General features: G+C 48.9%; 4 protein-coding genes across 5 annotated transcripts in view; all 4 read right to left on the minus strand.

Annotated features, from left to right (window-relative positions):
- eno3 (enolase 3, (beta, muscle)) overlaps nucleotides 1-5,672 on the minus strand; it is a 6,241-nt gene extending 569 nt beyond the window's left edge. The window contains exons 1-13 of one of the 2 annotated variants that reach the window (XM_047587137.1): nucleotides 5,590-5,672; nucleotides 3,309-3,398; nucleotides 3,133-3,228; nucleotides 3,005-3,063; nucleotides 2,844-2,913; nucleotides 2,572-2,705; nucleotides 2,231-2,347; nucleotides 2,048-2,153; nucleotides 1,744-1,941; nucleotides 1,243-1,319; nucleotides 1,043-1,167; nucleotides 168-276; nucleotides 1-57 (exon numbers count right to left, since the gene is read on the minus strand). The exon at nucleotides 1-57 is cut by the window's left edge and continues 2 nt beyond it. In XM_047587137.1, coding sequence (XP_047443093.1) covers nucleotides 1-57; nucleotides 168-276; nucleotides 1,043-1,167; nucleotides 1,243-1,319; nucleotides 1,744-1,941; nucleotides 2,048-2,153; nucleotides 2,231-2,347; nucleotides 2,572-2,705; nucleotides 2,844-2,913; nucleotides 3,005-3,063; nucleotides 3,133-3,228; nucleotides 3,309-3,393 — 1,233 coding nt within the window. In that variant the 5' untranslated portion in view covers nucleotides 3,394-3,398; nucleotides 5,590-5,672. The remainder of the gene's footprint in view (nucleotides 58-167; nucleotides 277-1,042; nucleotides 1,168-1,242; nucleotides 1,320-1,743; nucleotides 1,942-2,047; nucleotides 2,154-2,230; nucleotides 2,348-2,571; nucleotides 2,706-2,843; nucleotides 2,914-3,004; nucleotides 3,064-3,132; nucleotides 3,229-3,308; nucleotides 3,399-5,589) is intronic. The other variant, XM_047587145.1, reaches the window with a different exon arrangement.
- The window catches only part of LOC125009548, a 321,026-nt gene that overhangs the window by 63,420 nt on the left and 233,546 nt on the right, over nucleotides 1-24,060 (minus strand). The gene's annotated exons all lie outside the window — the stretch shown is intronic.
- On the minus strand, nucleotides 8,113-10,951 carry pfn1 (profilin 1). Its single transcript, XM_047588607.1, has 4 exons — nucleotides 10,811-10,951; nucleotides 10,543-10,685; nucleotides 8,616-8,805; nucleotides 8,113-8,489 (listed from the first exon to the last, which is right to left on the minus strand). Exons 2-4 carry the CDS (start codon nucleotides 10,678-10,680, stop codon nucleotides 8,392-8,394), a joined length of 426 nt encoding a protein of 141 aa, XP_047444563.1. The 5' UTR covers nucleotides 10,681-10,685; nucleotides 10,811-10,951; the 3' UTR covers nucleotides 8,113-8,391.
- On the minus strand, nucleotides 16,205-22,168 carry slc25a11 (solute carrier family 25 member 11). Its single transcript, XM_047587839.1, has 9 exons — nucleotides 21,901-22,168; nucleotides 20,160-20,312; nucleotides 19,579-19,696; nucleotides 19,421-19,509; nucleotides 19,227-19,317; nucleotides 19,045-19,135; nucleotides 17,662-17,761; nucleotides 17,534-17,585; nucleotides 16,205-16,596 (listed from the first exon to the last, which is right to left on the minus strand). The coding sequence occupies exons 1-9, from the start codon at nucleotides 21,963-21,965 to the stop codon at nucleotides 16,441-16,443; spliced, it is 915 nt and encodes a 304-aa protein (XP_047443795.1). The 5' UTR covers nucleotides 21,966-22,168; the 3' UTR covers nucleotides 16,205-16,440.

Below are 24,060 nucleotides of genomic sequence, written 5' to 3' on the forward strand. Positions count from 1 at the left end.
CATCAGCTGGTTGTATTTAGCCAGACGCTCCGACCTGCAGGGGGCGCCAGTCTTAATCTGAGAGAGAGACAGGAGACAGAGACAGGAGGGAGAGACAGGTCGTCAGTGACTTAGTTACAATGTGTTTTGCTTCCCGTCCGTCCGTCTGTCCACCTGTCTGTCCCTACCTGTCCAGTGCAGAGTCCAACCACCAGGTCAGAGATGAAGGTGTCTTCAGTCTCTCCAGAGCGATGGCTGACCATAACACCCCAACCACTGCTCTGAGCCAGCTTACACCTGAGAGACAGACAGGCAGGGGGACAGGTAGGGGAGAGAGACAGAGAGACAGGTCAGGAGACAGAAAGGGAGGGGGACAGGTAGGGGAGAGAGACAGAGAGACAGGTCAAGAGACAGAAAGAGAGGGGGATTTTAGTTAAGGTTAAATATGGTTCACACCCAACAATAGACAGACAGACAGGTAGACAGACAGACAGACAGACAGACAGACAGACAGACAGGTAGACAGTTGGACAGACAGACAGACAGACAGACAGACAGGTAGACAGACAGACAGACAGGTGGACAGACAGACAGACAGACAGACAGACAGGCGGACAGACAGGCAGACAGACAGACAGGTGGACAGAAAGACAGACAGACAGACATGTAGACAGACAGGAGGACAGACAGACAGGTGGACAGACAGACAGACAGACAGGCAGACAGACAGACAGGAGGACAGACAGACAGACAGACATGTAGACAGGCAGACAGACAGACAGACAGGTGGACAGACAGACAGACAGACAGGTGGACAGACAGGTGGACAGACAGACAGACAGACATGTAGACAGGCAGACAGACAGACAGACAGGTGGACAGACAGGTGGACAGACAGACAGGTGGACAGACAGACAGACAGGCAGACAGACAGACAGGAGGACAGACAGACAGACAGACATGTAGACAGGCAGACAGACAGACAGACAGGTGGACAGACAGGTGGACAGACAGACAGACAGGTGGACAGACAGGTGGACAGACAGACAGGCAGGTGTCTTACGCCTGGATGGACTCGGTGACTGAGCCGATCTGGTTGACTTTGAGCAGCAGACAGTTACAGGCCTTCTTCTCCACCGCCTGCTGGATCCTCTTGGGATTGGTCACCGTCAGGTCGTCTCCTACGATCTGATTGGTTGGAACGGACACACAGGTGAGTTTTTACCAGAGCCCCGCCCCCCTCTGACTACCTGTCTGACTCACCTGGATGTCCGTAGACGCGGTGAACTTGGCCCATTGCTCCCAGTCATCCTGGTCGAACGGGTCCTCGATGGACTGAACTGAAGACAGACAGAGAGACAGAGAAGGTGAGACAGACAGACAGACAGAGAGACAGACAGAGAGACAGAGAAGGTGAGACAGAGCCCCCTGGAGGCTGGAGGCTGCTACTGCACCTCCAGCCTCATTTATTACCAACCTTCCTCAGTGGTTGAATGTTTTAAACCAGTTTGATCTTAAGGAGTCAGACCATTAACACAACACAATAATAACCTATAAATATCGACAACTACACACTGTTTCCATTTGTTTCAGTTCAAAGAAGAACAAGGGAATTAGCAGAATGTGTATATTAAATGTTTACATTTAGTATAAATCAGTGTGATCTGGGCTCGTTGGTCTCTACTGTTTGTCCTACGTCATTTTCAGACTTTGCTGCTGCCGTGGCCAGTGTGTAGGCCGTGTTTTAGGTGGGGAGGGTTTTACCAGGGTAGCCCTTGATGAAGCTGCGGTACAGGTCTCCCAGCTTCTCGCCGCTGATGTGTCTGGACGGGTCATCGGGGGACTTGAAGTCCAGGTCGTACTTTCCACTGCGGAAGAACTCGGAGGCGGCCACGTCCATCCCGATGATGATCTTGTCGGGGTAGCCGGCCTTCTCGATGGCTGTCTTCAGCAGCTCCAGAGCTGCAGGACAAGAAGACAGAGGAGGACAAGAGCCGCAGCCAAGTTTAGACCCCGACCTTGGACCACGAGGACAGATTTAAGACAGAAGGACAGGTGGAGGTCTTACCCTCGTTGTTCTCCAGGATATTGGGGGCGAAGCCTCCCTCATCTCCCACGTTGGTGGCGTCCTTGCCGTATTTGGCCTTGATGACGTTCTTCAGGTTGTGGTAGACCTGGGGACACGGCAGAGACACGGTGAGAGGACAGAATCCGGACAGACAGCTGGACCAGACGTCCAAACACTCGGCACCTCGGCTCCGATCCTCATGGCCTCGTGGAAGTTGGCGGCTCCGATGGGAAGAATCATGAACTCCTGCATGGCCAGCTTGTTTCCGGCGTGGCTTCCTCCGTTGATAACGTTGAACGCCTGAACAGAAAGACGAGGCATCAGGACCATGCTAACGCACTAACAAGCTAACTTCACACTCACACTCGCTAGCTGCACAAGCTAACAACGCTAACACGCTAACTAATAATGGACACATCTGCTTCCCGTGTATTAAACAGTGGACAATTTAAAAACTAATCAGTGGGTTGTATTTAAGTGTTGAAGATAGCCCCTCCCACCAAGCACAAGCCCCTCCCACTCACAGGAACAGGAAGTATGACGTCTTTGTGTCCAGCGAGGTCAGCGATGTGGCGGTAGAGAGGAACTCCCTTCTCTGCAGCTCCAGCTTTACAGACGGCCAGCGACACTCCGAGGATAGCGTTAGCTCCGAACTTAGCTAGGGGCCAGAGGTCAGAGGTCAGAGGTCAGAGGGAGGTCAGAGGTCAGAGAGAGGTCAGAGGTCAGAGAGAGGTCAGAGGTCAGAGGTCAGAGAGAGGTCAGAGAGAGGTCAGAGAGAGGTCAGAGGGGTTCTCACATTTATTCTCAGTTCCGTCCAACTCCAGCATGAACTTGTCAATCTTTTCCTGCTCAACAACGCTGAAGTTCTGGAAACAGAGACAGAAATAATTAATAACAGATTAATAACTGATTAATAACAGATTAATAACAGATTAATAACTGAGTGTTGTCTCGTACCTTCTCGATCAGTTTTGGGGCGATGTCTTTGTTGACGTGATCCACAGCTTTAATGGTTCCTGCACACAGACACACATGTCATCAGCGTGGGTCTTGAACCCTCCACCAGGGGGCAGCCTTGCTCCTACCTTTGCCCAGGTACCGGCTCTTGTCTCCGTCGCGAAGCTCCAGGGCCTCATGGACTCCGGTGGACGCTCCGCTGGGGACAGCGGCCCTGAAGAGACCTGGGAACAGTTGGACGTTACTGGGAGACCCTGACGCTAAATGCTACCCATGCTAACTATGCTAAAAGCTGGTGCCTCACCCTTGGCTGTCCACAGGTCCACCTCCACAGTGGGGTTTCCTCTGGAGTCCAGGATCTCCCGGGCGTGGATTTTAGTGATAGACATCCTGACTGAGACAGAGACAGTTGGGGGACACACAACACACCAGGTGAGCTGTTGGACATGTTTGTCACTCGAAACAGATACTGTCCTTTAATTACAAGAAAAGACTGAACCCTGTCCTCGTCTATAAGGACAGACTGGACCCTGTCCTGGACTATGAGGACAGGTTGGACCTTGTCCTGGTCTTTGAAGACAGACTGAACCCTGTCCTAGTCTATAAGGACAGACTGGACCCTGTCCTCGTCTATAAGGACAGACTGGACCCTGGACCCTGTCCTGGTCTATGAGGACAGGTTGGACCTTGTCCTGGTCTATGAGGTCAGGTTGGACCTTGTCCTCGTCTATAAGGACAGACTGGACCCTATCCTGGTCTATGAGGACAGGTTGGACCTTGTCCTCGTCTATAAGGACAGACTGGACCCTGTCCTGGTCTATGAGGACAGGTTGGACCTTGTCCTCGTCTATAAGGACAGACTGGACCTTATCCTGGTCTATGAGGACAGGTTGGACCTTGTCCCGGTTAGGAAGACTGGACCCTGTCCTGTCATGAAGTGTTGGACCTTGTCCTCGTCATAAGGCGATGGACTATCTGTCTATGAGGCAGGTTGGACTGTCCTGTCTTAGAAGATGGACTTGTCTGTCTATGATGAGGTTGGACGTCTGTCTATGAGGACAGTTGGACCTGCCCTGTCTATGAGAAGTGGACCTGTCCGGTTGGAGTCAAGTCCTACGTGTGTCGTCACTGGGATCAATAAAGATCAATAAAGTTTAACTGCGTTTGAACGCTGCGAGTTAAAGAGTGACCTTGAAAAAACAACTAGAGATAAGCTAAAATGCTAACTGTGTTAGCATGCGTGGAGAATAGAATCTTTATTGTCACTGTATGAATATAACTACACTGGAGATGCTGCCCCTCACGGTGCACAACATCACTCCACATAAATAATTCAAACAATCAGAAAACACTGCACACACTCACAACCACAAACAACATGAACACTGAGTGTAGCTCAGTTATTCATCAACCAGCAGCAGCAAAGACCAACAGGACCAATCAGACGAGACATCGACACAGGACAGGGCTGTTAGGAGTTTAGAGAAAGAGTAGAGAAGTAAAGTCCTGGAACATGTCAGACCTGCTGCAGAGATCCTGTGTAGAGCCATCAGGACTCCATGTCAGACTCCACCCACCCCGGCCTCAGCCAATCAGAGGCCTGCACTTGTGACCGACAGCCAATGGGAGCAAAAGGAGAGAGGGAGAGACCATTGTGCTGGTAGAGGAGGGGGGTGAGGGGGGGTTTGTCCTCTGCGCCTGTCCTCTGTCACGGTTATTTTTACTCTGCGTCCACAGAGTGAAGCCTTTGACATTTTCCCGGACCTTTCCACGAGGTCATGAATTCCTACGCCTCTGATTGAGTTACACTCACGAACGTTTGTGACATTTCAACAAGAATCTGGACGTGAGCTGATCTCAGCTGAACTTCATCACCTCAGAGCTGCAGACAAAGTTCAGGAGATCGATATGTAAGTGGCTCCACCACGGAACGGAGCCACGTTAGCCATGTTAGCATGCCTGGTTAATTAGCAGCACAACAGTTTGAGCGTTCACAGTCGTTAGCAGTGAGAAGAGCGACTGTAATGCTAACAGTGCTACTTGAGGGGGGGTGTCTCTCAGCAAGACAACAGCTGAGCACAGACAGACTGGTGTTTCTGTCCCTGTGAGGACCCAGCGTTGACAAAATACTGTAACCCTACGTCTAACCCTGACCCCTGACCTTTAGCCTGACCCTGACTCTGACCCCTGACCTCTACCCTGACACCAGGTCTGAAAGCTTTTAGAAGGAATTGAACATTAATTATGTGAAATAACTGAACAGGTTTTAATAATAAACTCAATTAATCCCATCAGGATGTCCTCAGTGTGTAGTTCACTGTCATCTTGTTAATCACAGTTTTTAGTTACAACATAAATAATATCTCTTGTCTCTCGTCTCCTGTCTCCTGTCTCTGTCTCCGTCTCTGTCTCTGGGTGGACTTTGTGTCCCTGCACGCCGTCTGTCAGGTTCCAGTCTGACCTTCACTGAGCCTGAAGTTTTCGTTTCTTTGCTGCTGCAGGTTCAGAATCAAAGGGAGTGGACACTGGACTCTCCAAGTCAAACATGAAGACACTTTCTCTGTCTAAAGTTTTCAGCCGCCTACCTGAGAAGTGTGTTCAGAGGAGGAGAGGGGAGTTGTCTCTGTCCGTCTGACTGTCCGACTGACGTGGAAAGTGTCCCTGCGTCTGGCTGCAGGGCTTTTATAGTGTACGGGAGAGGAGGAGTTAGGGAGGAGCGGCAGGGAGCGTCTGCATGGGCTCCGACTGCAGGGACCAGAAAAACCTCAGCGACATTCAATGATTAACACGATAAGACTGGTCGTTTTAGTCCTCGTACTTTGACGTTTCTCTTATTTACATATTTACCGTGCACATAGGTGTTTCTGGTCATTTTGTGCTTCCGTCACTTTTTTACTCACCACAGTCTCGTTTGTCAGTGCACCTCTACGGGTTCAGGACGACCGCGGCGAAACCCAGATGTAGCTCAGCAATGTCTCCTGAACAGTGCAACAGAATGAGAATGCAAGATTAATTTAATTAAAGACATTTTTACAGCAGCAAAGTCATGAAGCGTGAATTCAAATTCAAAGAATTATTGGTGTGTGACTACAGGCTGTATGCCCATCATGCAGCGCTGCTCTAAACAGAAAGAACAGTAGCATTACTTGTTTTTTACAGAATTCAGCCAGACCATACTGTGTATTTTCTACATATTTCACATTAAACGTGAGAATCAACGTGACGTTGATGAAATCCCAGGAAATTCTCCGGCCACTTGTGAAACGTTTGGTTTGGACCAATGGTTTGAAAATAAGTTGTATTAATCTTTGGTGGTTTGTAATTTGGACGGCGCTAATAGACGGCAGCATCAGCACATATTATTAGCATATTAGCAGCAGCTAAGTTGTCAGTAATCACAAACCCTTTATTGTCATTATGCTAGAACATAAAACTTTGGGCGGTACCTCCTGGTTTAATATAAAAACAATAGAATAAGCACTATTTACCGATATGTACATATAGCAGCATTTTTTTTTTAGTTTTTATATTTTTAGTTGTCCATGTTAGCCACGTTAGCATTTGTATTTAATCAGTGTTGAACTCATGAACCTTTTCCAGACTCCTGTGTTCCTGCATGTCTCTGGATCTGGGCCTGAGGTCCAGCGGTGGACGATCTCTCTTGGACCAGGTCCTGTTGAAGTGGTTTCTGGACTGAGATCAGGTCTGGGTGGGACTAGAGGAAGTGGAGTTTTAGCACTTTAACCCTGGACCATGGAGGTCTGGATCTAGAGTCCCCTCAATAAAAAAAACCTTTGTCTAAAACCTTTGACTGATATTTAAATTAGCTTGATGATCTGAGACATTTAAGTGTGACAATGAATGAATGAATCAGGAAGGATGAACACTTTAACGCCACTGTATTAGCATCACAGCACTGTTAGCATCAAGCTCTAGCAACAGCGACGGCTCGAGTTGTGATTTATTTTTCCTCTTTTTCCCCTCTTCTAAATAAAACATTTTCCTCCTGTGTCTCCGTCCTCAGGCTGAGAGGAGGGAACCATCGCGACGGCCCCTACTCCAAACAGAGAAGGTCAAAGTTCACCTCAAATGGAAACGTGAGACCGTCTCAGCATTTACTGCAAAGGGCAGTAACCCCGCAAACACAAACCTTACCCTTTACACTCACCTTTAGCTGGAGCTCATACTCACTCTGTCCAGCGTGGCTGTAGCCTTTACAGGCGACTAAATATAACTGCACATGACTGCACGGCTCACATGGTGCACTTACAGTACACAAATATGTTCTCACTGCCTTTAATTCTGCACGTACAGCCCTTCAAACTCAGACGCCTTGATACTTGGATTAACTGTAGTTAGTGGCATCAGTGTTAACCTCCTGAGACCCAAGCTTTTGATTCCAATGCATTTTTAATTCCTCCGAGGTATTTGGGAATAGTAGGACATGCAAAAACTAAGCATCATCTTTGAACAAGAAGTCCACCTTTATTACCATCATCATTATTAATGATAATATATATATATATTATAATAAAGTCACCGATGAGTAACAGAGTAGAAAACTGTTTAATACCTGAGCAAAAACAGAATTGCAGAACGATGCTTTCAGCCATTTGCCCGCGACGTGGAGAAGGGTCGAATCATTGGCTGCATCAAGCAGAGGAAACATGTAGAAACTACTAAAACTGGCTTAAGACCTTTATTCCAGACTGGAAGGACAGTGGGGAACCATGTTCTACCAGGAAGAAATAAATCCTGATTGATGGAGAAACGTTTGGAAGAAAAGCAGCAGTAGAACTCAGGGCTGTGTTTAATAGTGGAAGGAAGAGATTTCACACCATGGACAATGTGAAGGGAACTCAAGGGACTGAACAGAAAACCACTGATCAGGGAGGACAACCGGGAAAAAAGGCTCCAGTCCGACAGGGAGCAGCACAGAGACTCTGGAGACATGGGGGGAGGTCATGAGGTCTGAGGAGTCCAGGCCTGAGCATCTCTGGCTTGGTGGATGGAAATAAGAGGAGGCATTTTATTTGTTTTCCTGTGCTACATGGTGTAATTGTGTGTGATGTTCAGACAGGTGAGGACACACAGAAACCAGGACAGCGTTGACAGAATAAACCTTTTATTGTGACTTTGTGATTGGACACTGGTCGAACATGTAACACTGGTTCCCTGCCTCGTAGCAGAATTACCGCGGCCGTACGCGAACGTCTTCAGAAAACGAGAAGAAGGAGAAACACCACATGTTTAACACACTGGGTTTATTGGGAGGTGGAAGGACTCGGGTAATTCTGCTAGCAGGCTAACGATGTCAAACACTGGAGAATAAAAACAAACTACTGAAGGACCTCTGGAGACGATGTGGTGGGGGCGTCCATCCTGTCTTACATTGCAGACTTTCGCAGGTGTGTGACAACACCATAGACCTTGCTGGACACTTGTCCCCCGTTGGCGTCTTTAGTGCCTTTAGCTATGACTATAGCTGTGGACACAGAGAGAGAGACAAACTCTGAGTTTATATTCAAACAAGTATGACTTTGACCTGTCTCTGTCCTCCCGCCCTCTGTCCTCTGTCTCTAATTGTCCGTCCTCCTGTCCCCTGTCCTACCTGTCGCGCTCCGTCCCACGCAGACGTTGTATGAGTTGCCTTCAGCGTCTGCCGCTGTCTTCAGCTGCAGGGCGTACACTTCCTCCGTGTCCATCTGGTCTCGGAGCATCCGGCATTTCTGTCCCCCGATGACGACCCCAGTCTGTCCAAAGTTACTCCGGTCTCCAGCCAACTTCTTTATCTCATCCACCTGAGAGACAGGGACAGGGACAGGGACAGGTTCTTATTAAATCATTTCAAGATGATGAGAATGGCCGGTCTAGACCGCGGCGTGTCTTAATTAATGATGTTAGTAATAGATTATTAGATTAATTGATAATTAGGGACGTTACTAATTAGTGGTGACGCTATGAATCGGTGATGATATCACAGTGACCACTCTGTGAGACACTGGCTGTTTCAGCTGTTGTGAAGTAAAAGTGTGAAAAGTGTGAAGCTGCAGCAACATGAAGACAAGAATGTGAGGACGGCAAGTTAAGACACGACACACACCGACACACACTGACACACACTGACCCACATGCATTAACACACACTTACACACACTGCTGCTGTCTGCACCACTTCCTCAAAACCAGCAGCCAATCACAGCCAAGACCTTCGAGGGGGTTAAATTACCATGCAGTGTGACATAACACACACACACACACACACACACACAGTAACACACGCACTAACACACACTGCACACACCGGGAGGGTCTAAACCTTTACAAAAAACAACACAAATCTACTTCCTGCCATAAACACAGTGTGTGTGTGTGTGTGTGTGTGTGTGTGTGTGTGTGTGTGTGTGTGTGTGTTCTTGTACCGCTATCTTTCTGAGAACCACCAGATTGAGGACATTTGTGCAAAGTGAGGACATTTTGACATTTCCTCACCTTTTGGCTGTTTTGAAGGTTTAAACTCAGTTTTAGGGTAAAGTTCACAATCAGGTCATGATCATGGTTAGAGTTAGAGTTTAAAAAATAGTTTATAAATGTGTGTGTATAAGTGTGCGTGTGTGTGGGTGTGTGTCTGTCTGTGTGTGTGTGTGTCAGAAACCAGAAGTGCTGATGTCTCTACTTCCTGTGTTGTGTGTTTTTGACAGTGTTGTCCTTATAAGGAAGTTGAAGCTGTTGAGCTGCAGCTCTGAAAACCTCAGAAACACGGAAACTGAGAGACTGGGAGTCGACGCTGACGTTCCCACGGAGCCAACGCTCCTCGTCTGACACACGCCGACCGACACTAACACAGATCAGTCCAACTAGCGCACTACACTCATCACACAAAGGGTTTGTAACGGAGGCGAGGAGGCGAGGAGGCGAGGAGGCAAGGAGGCGAGGAGGCGAGGGCCTGAGGGGGTTAAAGAAGGTCTCTCAGCAGGAGTCTAACCTGAACCTCCTCTCTGTCTGCTCCCTCTCATCAGAGCGAGAAGAGAGAACACACCCGGAGCTAGTCGAGGGCGAGGGGGGAGGAGGAGGTGGAGGAGGTGGAGGAGGTGGAGGAGGTGGAGGAGAGCTAAAGGATGGAGGAGCTTTCTTCAAACCACCACCAGCTTCTCTCCTCAGGAGGTGGAGGAGGAGGTTTTCAGTAAAATGGTGATTGAGCTGCAGCTTCCAGCTACGTTTGTGTCGAAGAATTTCTCATCTGTGTCTGTGTGTGTGTCTGTGTGTGTGTCTCTGTGTGTGTCTCTGTGTGTGTGTCTGTGTGTGTCTCTGTGTGTGTCTCTGTGTGTGTGTCTGTGTGTGTCTCTGTGTGTGTCTCTGTGTGCGCTAGTTATTGTGTTCCTTCTATTCCTGAGGCTTCTCTTCGGTACGAGGGTGGAGGGCAAAGAAAGAAGAATGTGACAAGAAGCTCTTTGAATGTGGCGTGTGTGTCCGTGCATGCATGAGTTCGTGCATGTGTGTGTGTGTGTGTGTGTGTGTGTGTGTGTGTGTGCGCGTACCGAGACAGTGAAGCCGGGCGATGCGGCCCAGACGCTCTCCTGGCCGGAGCTGACGCCACAGATGGCGGCTTGGGCCACGGGGGCCGTGCCGCTGCCGTCCGCCGCTAGCAAGGTATCAATGTACGACTGCCACGACATCTTGGCTGATGGAAACACAACAACACAACAACAGACGTTAACGTCTTTAGATGAACACCAGTAACCGTGAGAGAGAGAGGGGGGAGAGGGGTGGGGGTGGGGGTGAGGAGAAGACACCCTGTCAGCTTACCTGTGCAGGTGGAGTCTCGCTGGATGAGGGAAGGAGTGCAGAGAGAAGTGAAATGCACGGAGGAGGAAGAAGCCTGGTCTTTTATATACGTCGGGCCACTCCCAGCCTGCAGGCAGCTTCCTGCCCCCCGCCCCCCCGCTTCCACCCGCCCCCTCCTCTCACTCTCTCTCTCACCTGGGAAGTAGAGAACAGGACGTAGAACCCCGACCAACTGGGTGCAGCAGCAGTTCAACAAGCTCCGTCTTGTGTCCAGACTCAGAACCAATCAACACGTCCAATGTCCTGGACGGACCCCCCCCCCCCCCCTCCCCGTCCTCGTCCTCATGTCCTTCACAAGCCTCTGCAGCTTGGGACAGAAGAGAAGTCTGGGTTTCACCTGTTGTCTATGTCATTGTTATTATTATTATCATTGGGGACAGAGGGACAGGAGGACAGAGGGACAGGAGGACAGAGGGACAGGAGGACAGAGGGACAGACTGAATGTGGAGAAGTTCACTGCAAACCGCCGTCAGCAGGAAGCTGCAGAGTAACGTGGTCTCCACATAAACCACTTCCTCCCGGCCCGCTTCACTTCACACCGGTCGACTCAGGCCCCGCCTGCGCGCAGAGCAGATGTGGTGCATCATGGGAGTTGGAGTGTGCACCGAGGGGCAAAAACTGTAGCTCCTGGTTGTGAAATCAAACGTGCAGCGTTCAGACGAATACCGCGCTCCTCGGGCTAACGCACACTCACACATACCTGAACAGGCGGAGACAGGCCTGCAGCACGCACCCCCCCCTCCACCGCACCCCCCCCAAGACACACCTCCTGCTGATGTTGCCGTAGTCCTATGAGGACTGTTGTAGCTCCCTGGTCGTCTGTGGTCGTCACTCAGATAAAAAACGTCTTTGCAGGTTTGTGCAGTGAAACCCACCAGGTCCTAGTTGACCTCTGACCTTTGAGCAGGCATGCAGGTAGAGAGCAGAGGGAGCCGGGGTGGTGGGGGGGAGGAGGAGGAGGAGGAGGAGGCTGACAGGTAAGTGCAAGCACAGCTTCGGTATTTATGGCCTCAAACCACAGCTCCTCCACTCGCTGCCTCGGTCCTGAATAAGGGGGCATGGGAGAGCAAAATGAAACCTGTTAGAGGAGGAGGAGGATGGAACCACGGGAGGCTACCTGAGACAAGGCCAGCGCAAAACAAGACAAGACAAGACACCAGATGAAACTAAGAAAAGAGGACAAGGCACGAGGAAAAGAATAAAAGAAGAAAGGAACCAATGGCTCCTGATAAAACTCCAAAATGGCCTCAAGGACAGGAGCTATGTCTTTACTTCTGTCCTTACAGAAACGTTGACGTGAGCAGAATAGATCCTCCTCCTCCTCCTCCTCTGGGTCAGACAAGACTGTCAAACTAATCATAGGCACAAAAACCAGTGTCAGCTTTGGGAAATCACACTGCCTGCCCCAAATAACCCTATTAGCTTCTTCTCCGCCCTAATATTTAACATTATCTCCAGATTCTGCAACGCCTTATTTGACAGAGCCGTCTCCCCACTAGATCAGCTTCTCACCGTAAACCCGAGACCAGACACTTCCTGAGCTGCTGTGCTAGGCTAGTTAGCTTCTCATACCTAACCCCCCTGAGGGTTAGGGTGGAGCTGAGGCCACATAGACGCTAGCCTCGTAGCTGGCATCCAGCATCCAGCTGGCATCACGCAAAGCCGTAAATCAGAGAGAGTCTGTCCAGCTCAAACCACGGCGCCATGTCGGCTACGTCAGAGGTTAGATTCTACAGCGTAACTCTGTGGGGCGGATGTTAAAATAAACGTCTTATTTCCACCGCTAACGTTCCTATAAATGTTATTAATATGTAAAAGGTCCTCACTTAAATATCCAGCGTCTCCTTCCTTTAAATATCTTAAATGATTCTGTAAAATCAGTCATGGAGCTGTGTTTACCTTCTCCTCAGCCTCCGTGTTCATCCATCACCGTTAAAAGGTTCAAATTACTCAGGATAATTAGAAAAACTATTAAACTAGTCTCACTGTTATTTAGTTTTAGCATTATAGCATTAGCACGCTAGCCATAATAACTTAGCAGTAACTGTTCATGAACACATGGGTTTCACAGTATATATGACGCTAGCTGCTATTTTTCTAAGCCTTTAGTCTACATAACTAGCTAGCATGAGGCTAGCATGAGGCTAGCATGAGGCTAGGCTAACTTCAGACTTCATTTGTAAAGCGGCGTTTTTGAGATCAAGGTTCACATTCATGATGGTACGACTTTATTTTTCTATATAAAATCTTAACAAACCTGAAATAAAGACGAGGGACTGAATGTCAGCAGAGAGCATGTAGCATAGATGCTGTGGTTTATAAGAGGAACAGGTTGGTTCATGGTATACGGACAATTTTACAGACGAGACCATGTGAACAGGTGAGAGATCAACACGTAAACAATGAGTGACTGAGCTGAACGTATTCTACTGATGGATTAAATGTTAGTCGGCTACAAACAGGAACTAGGCCATGATTTACTCTGGAGGAAGTGGGCAGACGACAAATGATACGATACTAAAGCAGCAGATGAAGAAGTTCTGGATTTTTTTGGGTCTGAGTTAAAGAGATTTAAACAATAATAAGAGTGAGCTCATCAGCAGTGACCGTTGCAGCTTCTGCTCTCAGCCAGTGAAATGAAGGGCGATAACGCTCCGTCGGCTCCAACATGGCCGCCGTGCGCGGCGCCGTCGCCCCGCCGACGCCATATATGGAGGTCGGAGCAGAAAAGCAGAAGATGCAGAGTGTCAAAATGGAAACACACAACACTTCCTCTGTGAGTCAAGTCGAAAGAAGTTGAAGCGGGAGAGTGAAGAGGAAGTGGTGTTTCTCTGCAGCTTCAAACAGCGTGAACAGGGCGGGGGCGGATGGGGGGGGGGGGTTCTCATTTTCATACGGTTATAAGGACAAGATAAACATGTCAACATGTCAGAGGCTACTTCTAAACCTCTTTAATGATTGATCTGATTCATTTACTAGGTCTGTGCATTTTTGTGCTTTTTTATCTGTATATTCTTATGAGGAAATGAACAATAAAGTATAAATGTTGAGTCTCTCTTTTCGTTGCCTCTTTGTGGCGGTGGATGCAGCAGTGGAGCTGTGGTGGAGTATGAGGAGAGATGGGGACGGTTTGGGTGGAATGAAATGAGACATGAAGAATAAAAAGCTGAGAGGGCTGCCAGGCCTCAGACTCGGGCTGACGGTGAAGCGAGGGCGCCATATATGGCGAGGCCTTAACACTGTTTTAATAACGAGGACTTCTTCATGTGAGTTAGCGGAAAACGAGTGCACGCCACACCCACCTCCTGTCAACAGCTTCTACTTCCTGTTCAGAGCACGTCAAACACCAGCTCCACTGGTTACAGCTGCTTCATCACCTCCCAGCACACAGACATTCAGACGTTGTCCACTGGAAGGGACGGGGCTCATGACTCAAGATGAAAACCATGGAGCCCTGATAGGGGGCGCTAGAGAGGAGTGGAAACCAAATACAAACCAGCTTAGAGAATATCACTGGCTGTTTACTGTCAATCACTGCATTTATTTTTGAGTTAACTTCAGTCATGTGCAGTGTAGCCTACACTACACTAACCTACACCAGCCTCACCTAGCCTAGCCTAGCCTAGCCTACACTACACTAACCAAACCTAACCTACACTAGCCTCACCTAGCCTAGCCTAGCCTACACTAACCAAACCTAACCTACACTACACTAGCCTCACCTAGCCTAACCTACACTACAATACACTACACTAACCTACACCAGCCTCACCTAGCCTAGCCTAGCCTAGCCTACACTACACTAACCAAACCTAACCTACACTAGCCTCACCTAGCCTAGCCTACACTATAATACACTAAACTAACCTACACTAGCCTCACCTAGCCTAGCCTAACCTACACTATAATACACTAACCTACACTACACTAGCCTCACCTAGCCTAGCCTACACTACACTACACTAACCTACACCAGCCTCACCTAGCCTAGCCTAGCCTAGCCTACACTATAATACACTACACTAACCTACACTAGCCTCACCTAGCCTAGCCTACACTAACCTAGCCTAGCCTACACTAGCCTCACCTAGCCTAGCCTACACTATAATACACTAAACTAACCTACACTAGCCTCACCTAGCCTAGCCTAACCTACACTATAATACACTAACCTACACTACACTAGCCTCACCTAGCCTAGCCTACACTACACTACACTAACCTACACCAGCCTCACCTAGCCTAGCCTAGCCTAGCCTACACTATAATACACTACACTAACCTACACTAGCCTCACCTAGCCTAGCCTACACTAACCTAGCCTAGCCTACACTATAATACACTAAACTAACATACACTAGCCTAGAATAGCCTACACTACACTACACTAAACTAACATACACTAGCTTAGAATAGCCTACACTACACTACACTAAACTAACATACACTAGCCTCACCTAGCCTAGCCTACACTATAATACACTAAACTTACCTACACTAGCCTCACCTAGCCTAGCCTACACTACACTACACTAAACTAAAATACACTAGCCTAGCCTAGAATAGCCTAGCCTACACTACACTAAACTAACCTACATTAGCCTCACCTAGCCTAGTCTAGCCTACACTACACTAACCTAACCTACACTAGCCTAGCCTAGCCTAGCCTACACTACACTGAACTAACCTACACTAGCCTAGCCTAGCCTACAGTAGACTAAACCAAACTAGACCAAACCAGACCAGACCAGACCAGACTAATCATGGACCAGGACCCAGTCCAGAGTCCTGGTCCCAGGTCAAGACCCAGTGTTTGTTTGAGCCCTGAAAGGAGCCGGGGCCTCGTCCTGTGTCAGTACGAGCACTAACGCAGTGTTGGGTCTTATTTGGTCTGTTGATGGGTTTCTGCTGAACGTCTCTTCACTCATTACACGGTGAGTTTAGGAAGATGTTCCCAGATGTTTCCTATAAATAAAAGAACAACACACACAGCAAACACGCGTTTCCTTCTTTTATTGCCTCATGTTTCACCACTGAAACACTCAGAGCTGGTGCTCGGTTCTAGCGGCTCCAGAGGACACGCTGCACTTCCCCCAAATCTGCAGAACATCACATATATACACACATATGTAACGTATGTAATGTTCAGTGGCTGCTCTGGAGGTTTCAGGCTGGTTTTTGTCAAGCGTCTCGAGACAATTTGTGTTGTTATTGGCGCTATATAAATAAAACTGAACTGAATGCTCATGTTATTTGGTTTATTCTATCATGGCTTAACCGAGTCTTATGTTGCCTCCTCAGCGCGGCCTTATAAATAAAGTTTTGTGAAAGATGAATGAATGAAAGATGACAACATGAGTCTCAGATCTGTTTATTCCTCCAGCAGCGTTCGTGAGGCCCCGGAGCCGCGTGCCTTCACAATAAAATAAAACTAAAAATAACACTCATGGTTCACTATGTTTATTTTACATTCTTTTCTTTACAAAAAAGAATTTGAAAGGGCGAGTTGGAGCGTACCACGCCGGGGTGGGAGGGGGGTCAGAGTGACGTGGTACGGGCCGGTGTTAACACTGAGCTCCCTGCGGGGGGCGCTAGGCGTCCAGCACGTAGGTCTTGTAGAGGCGGTTCATCTGCTCCAGGAAGATGAAGGTGAGGACGGTGTGGGGCCCGAGCCGAGCGTAGTACGGCGTGAAGCCTTTCCACAGAGAGAAGAAGCCCTCGTTGCTCACCACGCGCACCAGCACCTCCTGGTGGACGGACCGAGAACCAACGTTTAAGGACTCGTACCACAAGTTAAACAAAAGTACTGATTCAGCTCCGTTACTCTAGTAAATGTCAGACACTACGGGCTCTGAAATGACTGAAGTAGTTAATAAAAAATAGGTATTAGTAATTTTTCTCCACATAACTGAAATGATATACGGTTCATGGATATTTAGTCTAGACCAGATTTTCCTGCATCAGGGGGTTGTGTTACGGGTTTGTTAAATTGAATTTAATGAGCATTTCCTGACTTTTATGGTTTTGTTTGGATCTGTATTCTGTATGATTTAAGAGCCTTTTCTGACATTTGGTTTGTTTGTCGATATTGGGTGGTGTAGAAGGACCCGCGTTGATTTTGCTGAGGACAGTTGGACTGATTGATATCTGGGTGGTGCTGAAGGACAGCTCCCTGACTGATTGATATCTGGGTGGTGCTGATGGACAGCTCCCTGACTGATTGATATCTGGGTGGTGCTGATGGACAGCTCCCTGACTGATTGATATCTGGGTGGTGCTGATGGACAGCTCCGACTAGACGGACATGAGTCCACATGACACTGATTTATTTTAAATCTAAACATTCTCCTAATTTACTTGTTCTTCTTTGCACTACAGCGAATGTTAAAGTCTGAGGTTGTTGTTACTTACAGGTTATTATTCTGTCATGTTACTGATTATTAGTAGTTTGTTTTTGTTCCATTCATGAATCCGTTGATAATTTATCCAAATAAACAAGTTCCAAGAACAAGGGAAGGGTTAGGGGGAGGGAGGTGTCCCTGGGGTGTCCCTGAGGTGTCCCCGGGGTGTCCCCGGGGTGTCCTGGTTTCATGCCCTCCATTCCCAGTGTGTCAGTCAATCAGTGAAAAGAATCCAACGACAGACGGACAAACTAGAGAGAATTATTATGGGATGTGGACTCACCAAACCGTTCTTGTACTCTGGCTTCCCGTCGATCATCCTCATGTTCTGGATCCTGAGGAGCAAACAGGAAGTTCCTGTCAGGACATGAACCAGCTAAAGGGAGAGACGGAGACATTTCCTGGACTCACCTGGTCTTCACGATGTCCACGGGCATGGACGCTGCCGTGGTAACCAGACCACTGATCATGCTGGCACAGAAGTGGCACAGGATGTCATCCCCAAAGTAGCCTGCAGGCACAGCAGCAACATGCTATGTCACTGAGCTACAGAGGCTACGTTACTAAGCTACAGAGGCTGCACATGCTACGTTACTGAGCTACAGAGGCTACACATGCTACGTTACTGAGCTACAGAGGCTACAGAGGCTACACATGCTACGTTACTGAGCTACAGAGGCTACGTTACTGAGCTACGAGGTACAAAGCTACGTGGCTACAGAGGCTACACATGCTACGTTACTGAGCTACAGAGGCTACACATGCTACGTTACTGAGCTACAGAGGCTACACATGCTACGTTACTGAGCTACAGAGGCTACACATGCTACGTTACTGAGCTACAGAGGCTACAGAGGCTACACATGCTACGTTACTGAGCTACAGAGGCTACACATGCTACGTTACTGAGCTACAGAGACACGCTACGTTACTGAGCTAAGAGGCTACGAGGACCATGCTACGTTACTGAGCTACAGAGGCTACACATGCTACGTTACTGAGCTACAGAGGCTACAGAGGCCACACATGCTACGTTACTGAGCTACAGAGGCTACACATGCTACGTTACTGAGCTACAGAGGCTACAGAGGCTACACATGCTACGTTACTGAGCTACAGAGGCTACACATGCTACGTTACTGAGCTACAGAGGCTACACACGCTACGTTACTGAGCTACAGAGGCTACAGAGGCTACACATGCTACGTTACTGAGCTAAAGAGGCTACACATGCTACGTTACTGAGCTACAGAGGCTACACATGCTACGTTACTGAGCTACAGAGGCTACAGAGGCTACACATGCTACGTTACTGAGCTAAAGAGGCTACAGATGCTACGTTACTGAACTACAGAGGCTACACATGCTACGTCACTGAGCTACAGAGGCTACAGAGGCTACACATGCTACGTTACTGAGCTACAGAGGCTACGTTACTAAGCTACAGAGGCTACACATGCTACGTTACTGAGCTACAGAGGCTACAGATGCTACGTTACTAAGCTACAGAGACTACAGAGGCTACACATGCTACGTCACTGAGCTACAGAGGCTACACATGCTACGTTACTGAGCTACAGAGGCTACACATGCTACGTTACTGAGCTACAGAGGCTACACATGCTACGTTACTGAGCTACAGAGGCTACAGAAGCTACACATGCTACGTTACTAAGCTACAGAGGCTACACATGCTACGTTACTGAGCTACAGAGGCTACGTTACTGAGCTAAAGAGGCTACAGATGCTACGTTACTGAGCTAAAGAGGCTACAGATTTAAGGGGGGGGGGTACCTGAGTCCAGCAGAGCCTGTTTGGACTGAGAGTAGGAGGCCAGCTGAGCTGCGTTCACCACCACCGCCCGAGCCATGGTGGGAACACACCCCTGAAACAAACAGACGCCTGTCAATCAGCTGTTCAGTCAGCTGTTCAGTCAGCTGTTCAGTCAGCCCTTTAATCAGCTGTGGTCCTCTTACCCTCCACAGAGTGGTGACCCCCTCCTCCCTGGTGATCCGAGCCAGGGCGTTGAAGACGTTGGTGTAGCCTCTCCTCTGGTCTGCAGGAAGACTGAAGACAGGGGACAGACAGGGGACACTCAGTCTCAGTCAGGGGACAGACAGGGGACACTCAAGTAGGGGACAGTCCATCAGGAACCAGTCCACTGTCTCACCGTCCGTCCGCCGTCATTCTGATCAGCGCCACTTCTGCTGGAGTCCCGACAAAGGCTCCGGTGGCTCCGGCCGTCATTCCGATGGCAGCCTGCAGGGGGAGCCTGGGTTACATAGAGTCCTTCTAGCTAAGGGACAACGTCCCCCGGTGTTCTCTGACCTTCAGTAGGAAGTTTGGGGGTCGGCCGTCCTCTCCAGTCATCTTCTCAAACAGGATGGTGTAGATTCCCAGACGGGTGGTGGTGTAGGTGGCCTGGCGCAGCAGCCCCGCGGAGAGCCTGAGGACCAGGGGACCAGGGGACCAGGGGACCAGGGGACCAGAGGACCAATGGGACCAGGGGACCAGGGGACCAGGGGACCAAGGGACCAGGGGACCAGGGGACCAATGGGAACCAATGGGACGTCAAGAAGAAATAGAAAAGGTAAACATGGGGTAATGTAAATGTAAACAAAGCCTAAACTAAACGTTAACTAAGTGTAAATGGAAGTAAACACCTAAAGTAAACAGAGTGTAAACCAAATGTAAACACAGCAGCAAGAATGTGTAATTTTAAACGAACGAAGCATAAATGTGACGAAAACACAGCGTAAAAAGTAAAGCAAGCGTAAACTAAAGGTAAAGAAAGTGTAAAGTTAATGTAAACACAGAGAAAAGAAAAGCATCGGACTAAGTGTGAACGCGGGAGAAAGCGAAGCGTGAAGCGTGAAGCGTGAAGTGGAGGTTACAGGAAGCGTCAGTACCCGGTGTAGATGCCTCCGATGCCCTCGTTCCTCAGGATGGAGAACAGAGCGTGGAAGCTGGTCTTATACTCTCTGGCCTTCGTGCCCTGACCGCTCAGCTGCATCCTGTTCTTCACCAGGTCCAACGGCTGCACGAACACCGTGGCCCCCATCCTGGACAGAAACACCGTCAGAAACACCGTCAGTCTGGGCCTCAGCCTCAACACAGACACCGTCAGTTCATCCAACATACTTTAGTTAAAGTTTAATACTGAATAATAAATGGTTTAACACAGAACACATGTAGAAGGTAGGGAGGTCCGTTTGGGTACATACATGATGGGTATCGATACTGGCTAACGACGCTGATGCTAACGCTAGTAACCAGACTGATCTGGTTCCAGTGAGTGTTTAATTAGCTTAGCATCCTTAGCTCTATAGCTGCATGGATGGAAGTGAAGCTTCAACACGTCTGAGACCAAACGTTTGTCTAAAGTTTGTCTGGACTTCACCTCTAAAGATGCAACAAGGAGGAAACACCTGGAATTAGACTCAACATCTGACCACACATAGCATTAGCATTAGCATAGATGTAGTATCACCAACATGATCCTCTGTTGGCAGGAAAACTGAACGTTTGAAGTCGCCAGGTGTTTTTGAAACACACAAAAGTCAAAGTTGACTGAAATTTCTGTAACGTCTTGTGATTTTATTTATTTTTTTTGGGGGGGGATGTTTTCTTTGTTGCTGCTGATGTCAAACCACCTGAAGAACAAGCCACAAGGAGCCAGTAAATCAGGAGGACGCTCTGGAGACAGACTGTTATCGGGACACATCCCGTCACTGAGACCCAGGAAACAAAGGAACAAAGCCGGAATCATCCGGTGAGAATTTACTGCTTGGTTGAATTCTCATTCTCTCCGTGGATTCTCTTTCTGTTGGGGATGATCTTCTGGACGACGTGACGGAGGAACCAGTCAGTCCAGTGCTTCCTCTCAGCGTCTGACCTTTGACCCTTATTATCAGCCTCCAACAACGGGACGTTTAAAGACACACAGGAAAACAGAGACTAACTCACACTAACGGTCAGTAAATGTCTCAGTCTCAACCTGAAACACCAGGTGGACCAGGTGGACCAGGTGGACCAGCCCTGGGGCCGGGTAGGGCCGGGTAGGGCCTGGGCTTGTCTTATGACCCGGATCTGGTGGCGGGGGGAAGTTAAGCGTTGGTGGTAAATACGCGACGGTTTGAAGGTTGGAGTCCAACCGAACTGTGATTTTCCTTGCGCGTCTATTTCTGTGACTACGGTACGAACATAACGACAGACTCTCCCAATGTAAAGACTCCTGACCTCAACTACACAACTACACAACTACACAACAGCGGCGGAGTCTCAGGTTCTTCCAGAGTCTTTCACGTTGTAAAGTGAGCTGATGCGCTTCTTCTTCTTCCTGTAATTTCCCACATTTGTGGGACAAATAAAGCTTCTCTGATAAACCGAGTCCGGGATGTTTCGAAGAAAGAATCAGGTCACCTGAACCGTAATGGCACAAATAGACAAGCAAGACGATTTCTATTTCTACGCTACACCGCTGCGCATGCGCTCACGGCGCGAGCACCAGCAGCTAGCAGCTAACTAGCGCTAGCTCGCGGGGTCGCGTGTTTTATTCTATCCCAGATGATGGTCTGTTACTCAACCAAGCCGGTTGTTAGCTCGACCCCTGACATTAGCATGTTAGCATGTTAGCATGACAGCACGTACCCGGCCAAGCCTCCGAACAGGAATTTAATGGCCTTCGGAGAGGTCTTGGGCTTAGCCTCCGCCATGCTGGTGCCTGTCAGTCAGTAGCCGCAGTTCCCGGTTCAGTTCCCGGTTCAGAACTCGGTCCAGATGCCGGTCCAGATGCCGGTTCAGATCCCCGCTCCCTGTGTGCCTCTGGGCCGGACGGTCCACCTGCTCTCACCGGTCCAGCAGCAGCAACAGCCGGAGCAAGGTGACTCTCTGGAGGGGGCGGGCACGACCGTGCACACGGAGCCGAGCGGACCAATCAGAGGCCGAGGACGAGGAGCCCACGAACCCCGCCGAACAGTGACGAAGACGGACGAACATTTTCTGCTCGCTGGTCTGAGTCTGCGCTGTGGAAGTCACGTTGCAGGCTCCGAGTAAAACGATTCAAATCCTTAATGTGAGTTTTCTGCGCAGACTCCGTGAGGTCTGTTCCTGCTGGGATTAAGTTTTACTCAGTAAAACCAGACGGGGTCGATAGGATGTGATCAAAACAACAAGCCGGAATATAACGTCAGAAACAAAGTCGTTTGAGCAAACAAGTAAACATAAGAAAAACTTGTGGACATGTATGAGAGAAGCTGTGAAATGACCTGAAACCATCCAGTACTAGAGCAGAACCCAGAGATTAGAGGAGATACGGGCCGGGGTCGTAACGCCATGTAAAGGTGATGGGGTCATTTGAACATTAGCTGTGTAACAAGCTGGTAGTCGAGGCTAAACTTGAAAGGAGGACTAACAGAATCCGCTTCCTTCCAGTTTGATTTGTAGAAGCCTTTAGTTGGATTCGGGCTGTGTGGGTTGTTTGATGGTGATCTAAAGAAGAGGAAGGATGGATTAGGACTCTGAAGCTCTCACTTGGACAGATCTGAATGTCATTTAAGAGCCGATAAAAACTAGAGTGAACGTAGCTCAGAGTCGAGACAAGAATCAAAGAGTTGAGCTGCAGTCACTTGTTAACAGACAGAACCAAGAGAGGACTGGAGCTGAGCGCGCTGATGCTCAGAGTTACATTTACCTCCGGCTTTTAATGTCCGCTCAGTGCTCCCTTAAGGTGGACGGACCGGTCCGTATGTATGGGTCCATCCAACCAAAGATAAAGCCTGGAGGCAGATAAAGCCGCCCAGAGCTGCAGTCTGAGCAACACAACACTGTGAGCAACAGCATGAAAGGCTGCAGTCAAGTCCAGCAACATCAGCGTTGACCTGAACCTGCAGCACAGACCATTTAGTGTTTGTCTGGAAGCTGATTGGAAAGTGCAGAGCATGTGTTCCATCCTTCCTCCCAGAAAAGACACCAGAGTCCAACTTGTAGCTGCTAACTTTCTATGTTCTGTTGATTTGAGGGGACAGTTCAGCTGCTCTGCTCCGTCTCCTTCATTCTCTCACTGTTTGTTCAGCATGTAAAGACCAAAAAAACACAAATAAAGGAGGAGGGTAAAAAATCAACCTTTCTGACTGTCATCACTTCCTGTTTACTGTGGAGAGGTCTGCAGTTCAACTCAGAGATCTGCTCTTTGGAGGGACAACAGGAAGAAGAACTACAAAGACGGACTGAAGTTAGAGCGTCCTCACCACATTTCCATGTCACTCTGCTACAAGCTAAAGTTCAACTGTCCAGCTTTGATTGGCTTCTGTTAGAGCTACAGTAGACAATGTCCCATGAACTGTCCTCCTTATTTCCTCTGAACCTTCCTCAGCATCATCACACAACATGTTCCTGTGATATAAAGAGGGTTCACGTTAGCAGCTGTTAGAATCAACCAGTCAGCACTTAATTTACTGGAAATGGCAACAAACCTCCAAACCATCAGGAGAACAACTACACACACCAGGTCCAACAGAGACACCTGGTGGTCACAGCGAGAAACAGAAATGATGGTGGTGACCAGGCAGCAGGTTTCAGATCGGTTGGTCCTGACCGATGTGTTGAGGAGCAGCTCCGGGCCGCCCAGGCCCACCGAGTCCAGCCGACACACCGAGTGGAGCTGGGACAGGTTCTGGTGAGTCCACGCCATGAAGGGGTGGGCGGCGCCAGGACTGCCTTCCCTACGCCATGGTTCCTCCCAGCGGTTCTCTCTGGTTCTGGGTGGACAAGCACAGGTGAATTAATACACTTAGACCTCAGTTTTTTCCA

Source organism: Mugil cephalus, chromosome 1 (assembly GCF_022458985.1).
Source record: "Mugil cephalus isolate CIBA_MC_2020 chromosome 1, CIBA_Mcephalus_1.1, whole genome shotgun sequence".
Lineage (NCBI taxonomy): Eukaryota > Metazoa > Chordata > Actinopteri > Mugiliformes > Mugilidae > Mugil > Mugil cephalus.